The following is an 18,951-nucleotide window of genomic DNA, read 5'->3' on the forward strand; positions in this document are numbered from 1 at the left end:
ACTCCTGTTGCTACTAGACCTCATTTACCACCATATCCTCGCCCCGAATCCAAGGGGATTGCAGGGAAACTCTGTTTGACTCCCTGTACCCCAAACCTGACACTAGACCTTAACTAAACCCTAATTTCATTTAGGTACCCCAAATCTAGACCTCAACATTTGGTCTACACCTCAACAATATGAGTCACTTAATCTGCCTGCTTCAGTTTCTTTATGTGTAAAATAATTATAATTATCACATCTATTTCCCAGGGTTGTTGTGAGAATATAGTTAGATAATATTTGCAGATTGTGTAAAATATTATATGTCTGCCAACTATTCTGTACTAAAAGACTGACTGATTCAGTCCTCTCTCTACTATTTTACTATCACTATTCTCTACTGAACTCCATAAGACAAAAGTTTTTTACCTATTTGAAAAACTACTTATATTTTAAATATATATTTTAGCTTTCTGAGAAAAAAGACTTAGAAGTGGATCTTGATTTACTTTCAACCAGTTCTAAGATAAAATAACTCAGAAGTAGAGTAGATTTCATAGGATGAGAAATTTGAAATGAGGGTAGCATTAAACTACTGGTAATGTTTCTGATCCTTTAAGTGAATTAACATTTATTCTCCAAGAATTTCAAACATGAATATATGTGATGGTAAGTATCATGATCTCCATTTAGATACAGTGAATCTTCATGTCAAGGCAGGAGCAGGGAACACAGAGACCTTGTTCTGGACCACTCCTTTTCCAATCAGATCAATCAGATTTTTCCATTTGCTGTAAATATATCAGTGTGCATTTCCAAGAGTGCTATATTTAGAATAGGAGCACATCACCTAGAATCAGTGTTTGAAAAATTGATATTCTTTGATGAAATGTAAGTTTAAAATGTCCACAATTCCTGAAATTCACTAAGAATTGCACCTGGTAATTAAATTCTTGCTATTGCTAGTTCTGTTTCTTTCTCCCTTTTTAAATGATAGATTAACATAGTTTCTATAGTTTGCTTCTTTGATATTTTAACATTTAGGGATTATAGTTTTCATTTATACATTGCCTACAGATCTTATTAATTTTTCTTACTTAATACTAATGTATTAGTAGTTGTTTATTTACAAATACTTATTATCTATCAAATAGAACATAAATTCTTACTGATTTTCATATATGCAAAACAATAAACAACCTAAAAGTCATGCTGATTTTCACCTGCCAAATAGAAGGGAGAATGGAACTATGTTGGACTGAGATGCTTCAAGTTGTGTTGATTCACTATGCTATAAGAAAACTTGTAGGGAATTATTAAGGTCATGAAATTTAGAACCAGAACAATTAGAAGATATAGAGTTGGTAGATACCTAGAGGAAGGGAAAAAGGGAAAAAAGAAAAGAAGAGAAAGAAGAATGAATGAACATTTTTGAAACCTTTGTACCAGTTGATCTTCAAAAGAACCCTGGGAGATACATGCTATTGTTATCTACATTTTCAGTTGAGGAAACTGAAATAAGGGACCTGCTCCAGAGTCTTATAGCTAGCATATCAGGAAGAATTTGAACTGAAGTCTTCCTAACTCCATAACCAGTATTCCATCCACTACACCACTTGGGTTCTTCTAGAAATCATTGAATTCAAACCCTTTGTTTTTATATGAGGAAAACAGATTCATATAGGTTAATTGCTCAGTACAAGGTCATCATATAGGCAGTTTTCTCAGAACTTGGATTTGAGCTCAGGTTTTGATCTCAAATTTAACGCATTTTCCAGTATACCATCTATTATGGTGTGCAAATTACTTTGGAAAGTAATAATTTTATATGGCTTTTGTGCTACTTCCTATGACATTTTCTGCTTATTTCCATCTCAATCTGTTTGATTTCCTATTTCAGTGTCACCTCTGACTCTCAGTATTTGGGGCAACAACTATAACAATCACCATTTTTATTCAGTCTGTTGCCAAGAGAATCTGGTAAATCTAGTGAAGAAAAAGAAATGTGGTGCCAACAAGAGTGCAAGGGACTATATATCCCCGGCACCTAGATTTTGTATTTATTTAACCAAATAATTTTTTTTTTTTTTTTATCAATCTTTCTCTTCCACTACAGCTCCTCCTATTGAGTATTATTTTTAAATTCTTCAATACAAATCTACTTGGGATAGGGAAAAAAAAAGTTCACATATTAGCCACATCCAAAATGTATATGTTTCTGAATTATCAATTCATCTCCTCTCTGTTAGGAGGTTAAATCATGTTTCTCCCTGATTCCTTTGAATTTTCGTGGAGATACTTCTACTTTCTTCTAAAAATGTTCATTTCAGGATTTCTTAGGACACAGTAATATTTAATTATCTTCATTTATCATGCTTGGTTTAATGATTCCCCTAAAGGAAGACACTGTCTTGAGTTGCATAATGACTTGATTGAATTATTTCTTTCTTTTATTGATGAAATCATGTTAAAAATTTAATTTTCCCATCAGAATTGCTTTAATAGTATTCCATAAGTGTTAGCATATTGTTTCATTAGATGTTTTTCTGTAATCAAATTGTATATTGTTTCTAGAGCTTGTTTTTATAGTGTTTTGGAACACTTTATATATTTTTATTTTTTAAGAGCATTTGAATTGAATAATAATGTATTACATTATGATTAATAAATTATCAATTCAGTGTTTCTGATTTTCTTTCTTTTTTTGTAGAGTTCTTTATAATCCAATACATGATCCATTCTTATTACAAAGGTGCCATGTGCAACTGAAAAATATGTGTGTATATATGTATATGTATATGTTAATTTATGTATGTATGTATAGGCAAATACATATACATTTTATGATATTCCTATCCAGTATTTATAAAATATATATCATTTTTAATTTTTTCTGAAGTTCTATTCAGACCCTTAACTTTTTCTTTTTTGTTAGATTTGTTTGTCTGAAAGAAAAATATTAAGGTACCAATTATTTTAGTCCAATTGCCTATTCTTCCTTTTAATGTAATTTTTCCTTAAATATTTAAATTTTATGTTATTAAATACAAATATTAAGTATCAATATGAATTCATTATCTATGATATGTTTTAGTATAATATATATTTCTTGATGTCTTTTTATCTTTTTTCTATTTACTATAGTCTTCTCTAAAATCATGATTCTACCCCTACTTTAACTGAGCAAAAGCAAAATAGATATTGATCTAAAATTGATCATTTTAACTCTATGTGAATCTTTGTGTTTTAAATGTAAAAAGCCATGATCAGATTCTGCCTTATAATCCATTTCAATTTTCCTTTTTTATGGGTGAATTAATCTTATTCATCCACATTCACAATTATGGTTGTTAAGTATTTATTTCTTTCAATCTTATCTTCTTTGAATTTTTTTTCCTCTTTTTTCTCTTCCAATTCTCCTCTTTACCAATAAAAAGATTGGGATAGAAGAAAATGGATGTGGACATGTTTTTATTTTATGAGAACATGGTCAGAACATTGTACTTTGACCAAGGGAAAGTAATTTGAAAGTGTTTCTTCACCTTTATTTCGTTCTATGTCAGTCATATGCTGAATTTTGTGCTATACACAAATATTTTATTGTTCTCTTTTTATTTTTGTGGCTTAAGGAAATGAATATTAATCTAAGGAAATATTACTTTAGCTATTAAAAAGCTCATTTGTATAACTGATAAGGTATTTCAACAGCTAACTATTAAACATGATCAGTTAAAGATGATCAAGTTCAAAGGAAAGTAAAAGTCAAAAATGAAAAACAAAAATGAAAAAATGAACTAACAAACTGTTTCTACCAAAAATGTCAAAGAAAATTGAAAACTGGATAAGTTATTATTACTTCTTCTGTACTGTGTAGCATACTTTTACATATGAAACTGGAAGAAAAAAAGCAAAAAGAAAACTGTTATAACGAACAATTAATTATTGCTATAAAAAAATTTGTTACAGGCAAAGCTATATATAAAGAAGAGTATGAAAGATTAAGGAGAAAGGCAATTATATTAATGGAATTCTTTTTCCTTTTAAAGAATATACTGAAAGTATTGTCAGAAGTCCAGGGGATTTAAGTTATTTAAGTTATAAAATATCATCCCCGAAATTGTTTTTTTTAACTTTCAGTAAACCTAGAAAGCCATATTTAATTTGTTCCATTGAACAATGTAATTATTATTAACTTATTGAAAAATTAGACTGGGTGGCAAATATTCTGTGATTATTTTAGGCTCCTTTCTTATTTTATTGAACATTAAATTTACTTAAGAAGTCTTAAAAACTTTATTCCTCTAATATGATACCAAGCTAGAGCCAACTTGAACTAGTTTATGAAAATCAGCTGTTAAATTTTCCTTGTGAACATTTCCCCTTCAGAAATTGGCAGTGCTACAAATCAGAGCTTGATTTTTTGCTTTGTTGTTTACTTAAGACTTAAGATAAGTGATGAGAAAAATACTATAATGCAGATTAAGTAAAATCTGCGTTAAATAACACAGATTAAGAAGATTAAAACTAGGTTGCTTGCACATTTTTCCCAGAGAAGTAGTTGTTAAACATTTAGCTGCAGATTATTAATATCTTTGATTTCTGCCATTAATTCCAAGTTTCAATCACTGAAAGGATTTAGAACAGCAGAATTTAAGATGTTAGTACTCACCAACTTGTACACAAAAGAAATATGTACTGTGAGTCACCAGCTTATATACTTGACAAGGAAACTGATTTCATTTTAGCAACCCCAGGTGATATTCATACAATAATGTAACCTTATTCAGTATTTTCATGGATTGATTTTTTTTTTCTGGATATATCTTCAATACTTTCATTATAGAAGGCAAATAGAACATAAATGAAAACAAGGATGTTCTTTGTAAAGTAAAATGCAGCTAATTAATTTTTCCTCTCTCTTGAACTAAATAATATTTAATAATTTCCTTAGATGTGACAGGCTTGGGAAGGAAAAAAAAAAGCAAGTAGCCTGAAAATTTCATTTTAGGTATCATTCAAGATGACATTTTCTCCCATGGGAGCTGCAGGTTAATCAGTTTGTTTTGTAGTGGTTGTTCTTTGTGGGAAATGCACTGATCTTCAGCTGAAGTTACTTATTGTGCTCTTCTTTACTTTATCCTTCTAGGTCACCGTTTTGGTTCAACAAAGATGTCGAGGGCACAAACGTTCCCCAGCTACACATCGGAGCAGAACGAAGAGCACCAGCAGCCCCTGTCGCTGTCCAGCAGCTATGGATTTAGCTACAGCTCCAGCCTCATCCAATGACACACAGAGAACCACTGTTGACCAGAGAGACAGTCTAGTCTGAAACCTGCCCATAGAGTCAGGGAACCTCTTGTACCCTCTGCATCCATGGAAGACCAATTGCAGTGAAAACTGAGCTGTGTCAGTTCTAGTCCTGGTCACAGTTGAAGGTTAAAAACTGGAGCTCTGCTTCCTAGAGTCAGAGGCTAAGTCTTTTATTTATTGAATTTCTTTGGGGATCTATATTTAAAGAAATTGATTTTGAATTGTAAGAAAAGTCATTTAAATAAACACAAACCCTTTTGGTCTGAAGGCAGTAAAAGCCACCACATGGTTGGATGTTGTCTGGACTGGGTTGTGACCTCTCAGTTATACTTAGTTTCAGGCATTTTCCACCTGTCTTCTTGGCTGAGAGCTCCGACCTACAATCACAATGACAGAACCATAGTTAATAGTGGTGAACCACTGGAGTCATTTCTGTGTTAGAAGTTTTAACAGGAATATAATCAGTGAACACCACAAACAACATCAAAATTGTCCATATTAATACATCTCATGGCTATTAAGAGAACAAGAAATTTAAAACATCATGTTAAGCAGGGCCCCATAACTCTATTCTGTGTGTGTATGCGTGTGAGTGTGTGTATGTAGAAATATAGAGGCGGATATAAAGCTATCCATCTATATATAACAATTATATATAAAATGTGTGCTGAGGGTGACAGGATATGCTCACTTAAATTGTTGAAAATGTAATTTGGTGCATTCAAATTAAGATTGTTATGTCAATATCTATTTTTAAATTAGTGCTGTAAAAAGGCTTCTCATTAGCAAAAGTATTTATGTAATCAAGTCTGAACTTATGATGAATGTAAATGCAAAAGTGAGAAAAGGGAATGTATTTGAACAAAATGAAATAATCCAGCTGTCCCACAATCTACATTATCACACTCTTTCTGGTTAGTGTTACCCTGGTTTCTGACCCCTGCCCTTCTTGGCTCTCTGAAGTATATAAGAATATTTAACTTCTTGATCATCTACCTATTTAATCTTCAGTGACAATGCAATTCAAAATGAATTTTTAAGGAAAAAATCATCTAAAAATTACATTAGCAAAACCATTTTAGAATCAACAAAAGAACAAAATGAAAATGATTTTTGTCAATATCAATATATTTAAATTTTCATAAAGACCATGTGCAGAAATAAAGAGAATATGTTACTTGAGTTCTACCTATATGACCAGATTTTAAGTTATGTTTTAGACCCTAGAAGTTACTATGAATATAGAGGAGATAGTATTAAGGACCAACTTTCCCCCCAATATCTTGTCTGATTAAAATAGTTCAATGCAAAGAAGGAACTAACCATTATGTTGGAGTAGATTGATAATTTAAGTTTAAAAAATACATATCCATCAATTTTATGGTGCTTTCAAGCTAAAATGGAAAGTTTCTACCTGAATTAACTGGATAATTGTGACTGTGATATATAACAAAGAATGCATAAAAAGAATTACAGCAGGTGTTTTTAATCCATGTAACGTTGGAATGTAAATTTAAATTAATAATTAAGGATCATTTTGATTAGAAAGTAGTTTGCTAGTTGATGGTAAAGTCTTTTACTTCTATCCTAAATATCCTTTTTCATTAACCTGATTGCTGGCAAACAAGACACCTTCAGTGAACAAATGCCACATGAAAAGGGCCTGAGTTTGTCTAAATGGACATCACCCCTTATAATAAACTGTTGATCATCTGTCTCTCATAAAAGTATGAAGGTCTAGTATGGCAGTCCTACTTCCACTGAAGAAACTAATTATTCTCAGCCTTGATGGGGAGATGGGGAGCAGCGGGAAATTCCCTTCTCCCTAACCCTGCTGTAGATTTTGCTAAAACAGCAGAGAGGAAATGACTGGTACCAAAAGAAAGAACCTACCCTGAAATCCCGCTTTTCAGGGTTGAAATTGCTTTGCATTACTTTAGCTTATGGCATTTGCTTTTGGATGCCAAGCCTATGCTATAGCAGAACAACTTCCAGCTGAGACCATTTTTGCACAGCTCCTGGTGGAGCCTCATCCAGAGGGAGAGAGATTGTCTCTCCATTGCCTCGCTCAGTTGAGCTGTTGCCTAGAGACCACAAGGTTCCACATGGGACTAATGGGGGAAGGTCCTCAGGAGGTCTAATTCATGTCTCAGCTTTATAAATATGCAGGGTGCACAGACAGTATATGGGAGGGTTCAGCTAATCAGCTACGTCTGCTCTTAGGTTGGCTTATGGGGACCCATAATACCTGCAGTGAAGTTGTTTAGGAAACAATATTTGGATCTGATCCTTAGTTATCAGTGAATAAATTAATAAAGATCAGGTCTAGTTGGACCAGTTCATTCTGAAAAGAAGTAAAGGAGAGAAAGAGACAGAGAGGCAGATAGATTGATTTCCTTCCTCAGTTTTTAACTGAAACTTATCAAAATAAGAAGTAATGCTATCAAATATCTTGTTCCATTTTTGCACTTATTTTGGCACACCTTTGCATATACACACTCGGTGCAACTGTAGCTGAAATAAAACTGCAAAGTGAACAAATAGGAGAATTTATTTTAACATAATATTCTATTCACTAAGTAATGTGTGTTGTAATAAAAATGACAAGCGGTTAAGTTTCTTTTCAACCAACCAAATGTAGTTGCAATCTCAATCATATGGGACTTCATAAAATGAATTCAACTTGGGTCAGCTAAAATAAACCAGTCTGAGGTTTTGCTGAAGATGTCCCTGCCATTTACAGACCATTTCCTTCCCCTTGAAGACTGAATTATTCCCCCAATTTGCATGTAAAATTGTCAAAGGTAGGAAGGGTGAGAATGGACCACAGATAACCTTTAGGTTCTTTATTCAAAAGGATGAATGGAGGAAATACTGTGAATGGGTACTGGTAAATTAAAATAGCCATAGTTTCACTTCAAAGTTAATGAAAAGAAGGGAAGGCTAAATGAATCTATTACAGAAAATGTCAGATTTTCTGAGACTCAAATACATGTGGTTTTTCAAAGATTTTTTTTTTCCTTTCAGACTGGTTTTCTCCTGCTAATGCTATAATATGTATAGAATTAATAGCATATGTAGATGCTATATTTAAAATAAAGGAAATACAAAATAGCATTGTTCAATACCCATTATCTTGATGGGGTAAAAAAGAAAGTACAATTTTATCATTTATTATTTATTTAGACACCAAGAAAAAAATTTGTAATGTAAGTTTCAGTTATTTTTGACTCAGTTTCGGTCACAGACACAATTTCTTTTTACTGTATTAAAATCTATAACTACTTATATAGTAAGATGTTCGTAGCGTATGTATAGAATAAAGAGGCATTTAGTAAAACTGAGCATCAACTCTTCAGATGGAAACTATTTAGATGATCTTTTCAATATGCCATTCAAATATCCATTTCAATGGATAATGATTTTTTTAAAAAATTCATTGTATCATTTTTAATTGTAAAAGTTTACACTTGATATCCCTTATAGAAAAGAGTAGCCTGACAAAGAAATGAATTTATTGCTTTCTTTCTAGGCCAGTTTACTGCGCATAGTATCTTTATGGTAGATATTAAAGATATTTTCAGATAAGCTGGATTTTGTGCCATTGCCTTTACCCAACATTTCAAAAATCTTTTAAAAATGATTTCTTTACCACAAAAATATTCTGACAATCTCTTTAAATGAGCATAATGAAAAATAAGCTAAAAAGAGTGTTCAAGTAACGAACTACAAATCTGGTTTTGAAGGCTAAAAGAAAGAGGAAATACTGGGGCTTGAATGGGATTGAGATTTAGTGTGTGTGTGTGTGTGTGTGTGTGTGTGTGTGTGTGTATGTATATTTATATATACATACACACACATATAAATATACATATATGTAATTTTTAAGTACCTAAAAATACCCAAAATGAAAGCAGTATATATTTAAACAACTTTATCAAGATGGCCATGCCTAATGTTTTTCTGGATAAATAAACTTTTAAAAAGCATAATACTAGCTTTCCATTGTCTTGGAAAAATGCAAAAGAGGGTTGTTTGTATTAGACCAAGCAAAGATTTGTTCTCTCAATTTCTGGCAATGACTTAACTAGAAGAATTTGTAACAAAATGGTCTTGCAGCAGATAATTAGGAGAAAGAGAATTCAGACCTGCATATAAGTTATACACCATTCTGCAGATGTAATGTCATTTGAGGGTTATTTTGGGGGCTAAATTTCTGAACAGAAGCATCAACAGATTCATTTACTCATTCTCTGCAGATATAAATAAGAAGTTATAGGCAAGGTTAAATTTCTATTCCCCTCTTTTCATGGAGCTTCCCAAGCCTTTTTCAAAATTCTATTTTTGGCATTTTTATCATCTTGCCTGAATCTTTTCTACAATTGTTATTGTTGACAGATACAAGTATTATAGTGCTTGTGAAAGTGAAGTGGCTGTTTTTTTTACATATGTATTTTCCAGTTTGTCATAGAATTTTAGAGATAAAAGGGTTCCAACCTCTTTATTGTACAGATGGGGAAAGTGAGGCCTGAAGTGATTAATTGATTTTCTCTAGGTCATATAATTAGTAGTGGTAGAGCTGGGACTAGAACAGATCACCTAGTTCACAATGCAATATTCTTTCCTTCATTGGATTGTAATTACATGGCTTCATGTCTTCCTTTTTAGGCTTCTATATACTCTTTTTATCAACTCCAAGAAGGGAAGAGCATAACCAAATTAATTTTTTCACTCTTTTTCCTATTCCAGCCTTCCCTAAGCTCATCTCTGAACATTTTAATAGAGCATATTTATTATGATTCTCACTCAGAAATGAATTGCTATCCCCATAGTTTTCTGACATTTTCCCCTAGAGCCAGCCAAAAATTTTGCAGGCACTATTAGTTTTTATAGTATGCTATAGATGATTGCTGAGTTCTGTGTTTGAAGTTAGAATTTATTGACGCTAAATGATAATTAATTTAGAGAATTTTAAATTGCTATGCTCTGTATTCCTAGAAATTCATCATGTTATAATTGTGATTACTATTACTATTTAACTATTTCTGCAACACTTTATGTTGTAAATATTTTGCAATCAGTTACGCACCCTTCCTAGGCAAATAAATGATAGTTGTTAATGTTACATAAAAGTGTAAAATCTGAGAGTTTGAATTACAAAGGAAAATAAGATCATTTTTACTTTACTTGAAATTTTCTACTTTTTTGTATCATCAGTTTGAATTTTCCTCATGTGCTACAAAAGCTTTTTAAAATATAATTTAAATGCAATTAGGTTTGTGTATTGCTGGTAAACATGATATTTTAAAGAAAATTTAAGTCTAGATTTTGCTTTTATGACTTCCTGCTTCTTTCCTTGTTGGGCCCTTGACCTCTCATCAGGATTTAAGGGAGATATGAGACTAGTTTGAAACAGAAGAATTTCTCTTTAATTCTATATGTCTATTTAATGGATAAATTTTCATTTTATATCCTTCTCTGGGCTTGTTTTCATATGAGTTGTCAAGAAATTGGCTAAGTTTTCTTTTTCTGGCCTATAAATTTCATTTGTAATGAAAAAAAGCATTTTATCTAATTTTAATAGTTATTATATTCAAGTTCTCATCAAACATTTCAATGTTTCGAGACATGCAATTCAGTGAGAATTGAAAATAGACCAAATTCATTCCATTTCTTGACAAACTTACATGAATAATATGAGAAACCATATTCTTTCCAATACCAGCTGATCTGGACAAATGAAGGCAGAGTATAAATACAATCTAGTTGTCATATTAGCGTGTCACCATTTGGGGATTTTACTGCTCCCTTGATTCAACTAAATTGCCCATAAGTATTATGTGCATTCCCTATTTTAAGAAAGTCTGATATAAAGTACTCATGTAAGATCCCTTAAATTAAAAGACTATCTAGGGTGTTTGAGGATTACTTGTTGCTCTTTAACATAAAGATGGATAGAAATATATAGGTAGAATATGAGAATTTTCTTGCCAATTCAAACTTAGTTTGGAAAAAATATATTTCTGAAATACATAATACAAGTTAATGGGAAAGGAAATTTTTATTTACAAAATTTTGTTTAATACATCCTTTTATGTGCAAATCATAGTAAATTTTGTACATGCTTTTAATAATTAAAAATGAAAACATAGCCATATGGTTCAACAAGAAGTTTTAAAACTCAATAAAGGAAATTATATAATCTTCTGGTTATAAGCAGTTCTCAACTTATAGTATTTAACATATATCACTTTGCCAGTAACACCTGGACCTTTAGCTATTGTTCTTTTACAGCAAACTGCACAACTTATTGACCTGACCAATTTATCCAAGTTATCTCTCTATAGCTCTCTCCCGGAGGATCTTCCTGTTTACCATCCACAGGCTTTCCTAGTGTATCACTTGATTTTGACTCCAGATTTGTCCCCACTCTTGAATCATTTCTTTGTAACTCTTTAGCCCTTCACTTCATTTAATTGCTTCATAAACGTTTTAGAAAATCCTGTATTGAGTAGTACATAGGTATGTCTTTTATAATTGATTAAACAATTGATTCGATATGTTATTCAAGTTCATTTCTTTAAAAATTGAATAGTAGATTGTTGGTTGAGTATAACTCACTATTCTATCATTGTTTCTATGGGGAAAAAATTCAGTTTATATTGTTGTGATTTACAATATCCCTTTCAAGATCAAATATCTGTAAGTACTTAAGTGTTAACTGAAATATTTGAAGTAGAATAGAAAAGATTCATAATCCCCAAGACAAAAATGAACATATCTGGCAAGAGAAAAAATCACAGTGGGGAGATGGCAATAAAATTAACACATTAATTTTTTTAAAAATTATTTTTTGGTTGTAAATTTTTCTCCTAGCCATAGAAAGGATGGCATGTTTAGTTGAAATAAACTAGTTTCTCTTGAATTTACACTTTCCACATCCAGCTCTATTCTAAACAAATCTAATAGCATAGGTCCAGTGTTTGTTATCTGTTGTTCTATGAACATTTCAAAAGTGAAAAACAAAAAAAGAAAAACTACATAAATGTAAAATTTGAATGATGATTTTATGCTTTTAAAAATACAAGCATGGGGAAGATGGACAGAAGAATCTATTTATTCATGACTTTGCATGATTAATACTTTGGATAATGGAATTAATGTTCTTTAATGTATAATTACTTAATGCAATTACCAATGTATAGTAATGTGACTTTGGTTTGCTTACTTTATGTTATTATGTGAGGAAGTTTCTGTAACTACATAATTAAATAGAATTCTGACAATCATAACTGATAACCTTTAAAATGTCACCCATTACCTCACTTGCTAGCTTGCTATTTTCAAATAAAGGTGAAAATTTGCCCTTTATTAAAGATAAGGTTACAATGAATCTATTATGTATTTCCAGTTTTTCTGTAGCCCCATTTTATCTTGGATCCTTATTATTAGAATGATTCATATGAATTATAGAGCCTTATATTTTAAAAAGACCATACAGATCATATATTCTCATGCCTTCCAGAAGCATGAACCAGCATCCCTGACAAAGTCATGCAGATTTTGTTTGAAGACCTCTTGTGAAAAGAAATTCCTAGTTTTGAAAGTACTTTATTGCCTCTTTGAATGATTCTAATTGTTAATAAGTTGTTTCTTATTTTATTATAACTGTTATAAGTCAGCTGAAATCTATTTCCTTGAAAATTCCATACTCTAGGTCTAAGAGTAATAAGTCTGATCTATATTTCATATAATAATTCATTGAACATTTGAAGATGGTCATCACTATCTTTTCTTCAGGAAAACATCTCCAATTATATCAATCAATACATATATGAAATGAAATAGAGTCTTCATTTTCAGAATCCTTCCTCTGCACACTTTCTAGCTTGTGAATTTGGCACTTAAAATTGAAAATCATATTCCAGATGTGGTGAGCACAGAGCAGTGTGCAATGGAAACATTACTTCCTTTATTCAGAAAATAATAGCTCTGTTACCATCCCCTAAGATTGCATTTAAGCTGTAGTACTCTCATGTTACACTGAAAATAAATTTTGAATTTACATCTTGCAAAAATAAATCCTAGATATATATCACATCAACTGCCACCTTGACATCAAATGCTTATGCAATTGATTGGGATAGAGCAGAAGCAGGGACTGGATGCAGGATTTTACATTTGTCCCTATTATATTTCTTCCTGATTTTAGCCCATAATTCTAAACTTTAAGGTGGTTTAGAGAAAATCCTGAATTCTGTTTCAGGAAAATAGTTGTCCATCCTCATTTCCTATCACATGCAAATTTTTTAAGTATTCTATCACTGCCTTCACTAAAGTGACTGAAAAAACTGTCCCATAGAAAGTGGTTAAGAACAGAGCATTGAAACATAGCACTAGAAACATCTAGTGGCATTTTATAATTTTAGAGCAAGAAAGAATTGGAGAATTCATTTAATTTAATAATTCTCAATACCACTTCATAGACTGATGCCAACAAATTGTTGCCATTATGCAAAGCTTTGAAGTCTTTATTTTATTAAAAATTATTATTAAAACTGACTTTTTCCCCATTTCCTTAACCCCAATTTTTCTATTCCTTGCTCCCTCTTTATGCAGAGCTTATGATACCAATCTCATGAACCAAACTCAGGAACTATTAAGTGAAGGCTATGAAGAGCAAAGAAATCCAAAATGAAGAATTTCATTCCTCTCCTTGTTTTGAAATTTTGGATTGTTAAACTTTTACTTAGTTGAACTGTCCTCTTTCTTATAGTGGAGGAAGTCAAGACCTAGACAGAGTAGGTGACTTACCCAATTGGAATCATATAGGTGGTAGTTAATGGCAAAGCCAGAACTATACTGCACTATCATGATGTCTGTCCTTCTAATAACCAAAGAATATTTCCAAAATGTAATTCTATGGCAGTTAAAACTTAGCATCCAAGACCAGCTGCAGAGAGAGCCAAGTTAAACAGTGATCCTATCCAGACTTCAACATATATGTGCATTCTACCCATATATCAATTCTTCAGAATTAAGTGGCTAATTTTTAGTTTTGTTAAGAGGTTGATAGTTTGAAAGTTTTGTTTTTTTTTCTCCTCCTTTGAGAATGTCTTTGTCATGGACCTTTAAAAGATCAAGCATCTATTGATGACAAATGAGAAATCAAAAGATTTGGGATTTGGTACTGAATTCTAAACTTGGAAAAGAGCTATTAATAAAGAAATATAGGGCAACAGTAAAGAACTATAGTGCCATAGATAGAGAAACCCAAAGATATAAATTTATGTGTAGACAATGGGAAAAAAGGTAAAAATATCATTTTATACAACTACATAGTAGTATATTGAATGAATTTGGCTCTGGTGAATACTCCTATTCTTTCCTAATGCTAATCAAAAAGTATCCACCAAAGATCAAGCTGAGGATTTAGTTTTCTGCTTCCATAAATATTTGGTAGTAAAGACTTTAAGGGCTTAATTTTCTTTCTATCTATTTATGATAGATAGCCATATACTAATTATTATTAACATTAATAAGTGATATACTGAAGACACTGTCTTTTTGTTGCATGCAAAGTCTATGTTAACCTTCATGCAAAATGTGGAGCACATATTAGATGCTTAATAAGTAACTCAATCATATGACTCACCCAAAGAATAGTTAGCATACTTTTTTGTAGTATGATGTAGCATAAAAATTATGAAGTGGTTAAAAGAACATCTGATCCATCTAAGGAGTTACATTACAGGGCAGTGGCTAAAAATGTACTCATTAAAGTATTACTTCAGGGATAAGTATGTTATATTACAATAAAAATGGTCAAGGAGCAAGCAAAGAAATTTTTTAAACATTTAGAAATAAAAGCTACTCATCGCTAAATCTTAAAGAAAGCAGGCAACCAAATTAAGGAAAATGGATCGATAGATATAAAATCTAATCAAAGATATTTCATTCAGCAATATTAATTGCTCCTATATTGACCTGGTATATGAGAGGTACTAGCCTAGGCTGCTGACCTAGAATGCATGCCTTCTACTGTACCATATCTTTCTTTTTTTCTTTCCTTTTTTTGTTTCATTTTTGTGGGAGTCTATGCTTGTGAAAACTTTGTCTACTCATTGTTGACAAACATTGGATTTTTCTTAATAGAAGGAAATGAGCATCACTAGAAATGTGGAAATCAAAGACTACCAAAAGAATTATTTTGCTAGATTAATAGATTCTCATGAGCATTTTATACTACTCTTTTCAAAGGTTTTAAGTTATTTTTGCCATTATTTATAAAATGATAATTGAGATAATAACTATTGCTATTTAACTCTTTGGGTTTAAAAATATAAAATAGATTTTTGAGCACTTAATGATGGTTTGGTCCTAATTTTTTAATCACTAAAAATGTTGAGCAAAAATAATGGGAATCTATAATACAACCAAATAACTTGTCTCAGCTAATCTTATCCCACAAAGAACACCTTTTAAAAATCTGCTGTACACTGTTGTCTCAATGACACTTTAATGGAGGTGAAACAGAATTATATCTCAGCTTTCCACGAATAGGTAAATTTAAATAGCTTTTCTAAGTAATCTCTTCTCCTCACTCCTTTCTCTGAATAGTTTCTAAACCTAAAAATAAAACAACTAAGATTAAAAAAGGTGGCATGTTATATAGTAATAACTGTTCAAAACAAATAAAAAGAAAAAGAAATTCCACATTTTTTAAGTCATAGAAAAGGCTGATTTTCATTATGCTGTTTGGTTACTATTCCTTGAACATTTTTTCCTGAATAAATGTCTTTCCTATTCTAATAATGCAATGGAATTAAAAAGCCTACATTTTTATTCTATATGGCAAACTCATAATGCATACTCATAATTTGGGGCTTTAAAAACACATGAACACATAAAATCATATTTAAAATATTAGATGGACATAAAGTAAGAGCATGATCATGATGTCAATAAAATATCCAGGGCACTAACCAGAAACAAATTATAAACCAATGATTTCCTAATCTACTCAAATCAGCCACAGTCTTCTCACCCTCAGCAGACACATCTAAAAGTTTTCAAGGAATATATTTGGGTGAAATTCCTCCCCTTTTTCATCCCTTCCCTTCCCTGTCCCCAAATTGAGGGAAGACAAAAAAAAAATACTACATGGGATCTATAGATCATAGGAGCACTGGGAGCTTCAATTAGGAAATATCAGATTGAATTGCTTTTATTATCATATAGGAATTATTTTAAAATTGAATCACAAAGTTTTTGGTAAGAGAAAAGGCCTGATGTTGCAAGGTTTTATTTGTGATGTGCACAATTTTGATGGATATAGTATGACATCCAATAACTCAGGTAAAATCAATATTACTAAAAGTACATTGTATGTCTTTTTCATGAATATAATGCATCTTCTTTCTTCATATGACAATGTTGGTTTTCACTAGTTCTTCCATAGATTGGAATAGGTAAGGTTGTGGACCCCTTGGAATATGTATAGGTATTGAGAAATATCCAGGCCCCAAAGAGATGTTTTCTAATGATATTAGACATTGTAAGTAATGGACTCTTTAATGCTATGTTCACACTTCTGTTTGGGATGGACTTAAAGGTGAGAGGCAGTGTTGGTTTTGTTTTGACATTTCTTTAATATAGCTGAAGTGCATAGCATTTCCTTGCAGTGATTTCTCCAATAGCCCAGGTCACCAATATATTGACATATTTTACAAAAGATGATGACAGTTATTTTACATCTTCTTGAGGCTAAGTGAAGTTATGTTATTGGTTGATTTTTTTAAACTATTTGCTTATAGTTAAATCTCTTTTAAAAACTAGGTACAGGTAATAAATATTTTAGGCAGATATTGTTTTCCTGTTCCTTTAGGGATATTCAATATCGCTACTGATTTTCCTTATATGGAAAAAGGAAAGTGATACAGATGGAGCAAAAATTATTTGGTTTATTATCTAGGTTTTAAGGCATCATAATATAAAGAAATGTGTGATCATTCATCTCCAGCCATTCACTTGGTTCTTTCATACAAATTAAGTGATGGCTTCATGCACTCATAGAAACATTCCAAAATAAGTACTTGTGCAAAGGGCCAACAGAATGTGTAGACATTTCCACCCCCTTCTCAGGTCTGCCTTCTGTTTTTCTTTCCTTTTCCTCTTTTGTGTGTTCTATAGGATTCTTCAGAAAATATATATATCTATTTTTTGTAAACACTCAATCTTGCTGTTTCAGCTTTGGTTCCTCTTACCCATGTAACCTTCTTGTTCCCAATTACCTTTTGTGCAGCTAACCTTATAATAAATTTAAATATACACTACCAACGAGACACTCATCTGTGTTTATTGTTTTGTTTTTTTTCTTTTAGGATAATTCAACAACAACAACAAAGCACTAAATAAATATGGTACTTCAAATGGAAATCAGACATCCACAAAAATTAATTTTGAAAAACACAGAAGAATATGAGACAGCCCTTAAGCTTTGCATTTCTAGAACCTTGATGTTTATTTCATATTTCTTTTATTATGCTTAATCCTGATGTGGCTCCTACCTTAAGTTTCCAGAAACTAATGAAGTATTTAGATGGTGGAATCTCTACTGTGATTGTAAACTCTCTTCCCTAAGTGAATTCTCTCAGAAGCCCTGGGAAGCTTAAAAGAGAGTCTTCACTAGAATTATAGTGAAACCTGAAATGATGCATCCCACTTCTAGTTACCTGTACAGATTGATCTTATTTTACATCTTAGAAAATTCTTCTACAAGTCAATGAAAACTTACATTTTGCATAAGGGTCAGTATTATGGACAGCTGCAGATCATAGAGTCAGAAACAGTCTCTGTTAAATTCTGACATTGTTCTAAGTTAGGAAGTCAGAACACTTAATCAGAGCAGAAGTATACAGGAAGTGACTCTGCAGGTAAACCAGAAAGCCCCAAACTCAGCATACAGAAGAACCTAGGAGGACATACACCTAGGGGTAAGTCAATGAAAGTAAATACACTGGACACAGAAGATCCATGGTTGTTAAAGCTGACAAGGAAAGAAATAGGGTGCATATGGCAAGATCTTGAAAAATGAGATAACTATTAGTCTTACCCAAGAAGCTTTTAGATTCATCCGGGTGGGATAAGAAATAATCCCTAAATCTCATTTACTTAGTCTGATTTGTAGAAGCAGGATATGTTAGAATGCCTATATGCAGGAAGGCAATATGTTAACTCAGGAGTCTTAACATTCTCTTCAAGTAGTATTCTTTTTCAATACATGATTTAATAATGCAATGTTCTCCTTTGATCCCATAAGAGTTTGTAAAGAGGACAGTCAATCTATTTCATATTTATGCCATTTAAAAGCACATGTTAAAATACAATTCACAGTTAAGTCATATTTTCTTAGATATTCTCTATGGGAAATGAAGGTTAAAATACCTCCTCAAAAGGTATTTAGTAAACTCCCACTCTGAAAGAATGACATTTGGATGCAGCTTTAGATAGAACTCAGACAATGACAGTAGTCTATTATTTATATATTCTGATTTTTTTTAGTCCAAACATGATTTCATAGGCTTCAGAGGCTCCTATTTCATGATATCCTTACCCACATAAATCAACATCTGCTCTGCAATTTATAGTTTTAAAGAG

At 31.7% G+C, this 18,951-nt stretch overlaps 1 protein-coding gene across 1 annotated transcript in view; it reads left to right on the top strand.

The window, feature by feature from the left end:
- DOK6 (docking protein 6) overlaps nt 1-17,634 on the top strand; it is a 672,272-nt gene extending 654,638 nt beyond the window's left edge. Inside the window, exon 8 of the mRNA XM_031946695.1 lies at nt 5,129-17,634. Coding sequence (XP_031802555.1) covers nt 5,129-5,268 — 140 coding nt within the window. The 3' untranslated portion in view covers nt 5,269-17,634. The remainder of the gene's footprint in view (nt 1-5,128) is intronic.
- Nucleotides 17,635-18,951: the final 1,317 nt, after the last annotated feature.

The sequence above is a fragment of the Sarcophilus harrisii genome, chromosome 1 (genome assembly GCF_902635505.1).
Source record: "Sarcophilus harrisii chromosome 1, mSarHar1.11, whole genome shotgun sequence".
NCBI classification, from domain to species: domain Eukaryota; kingdom Metazoa; phylum Chordata; class Mammalia; order Dasyuromorphia; family Dasyuridae; genus Sarcophilus; species Sarcophilus harrisii.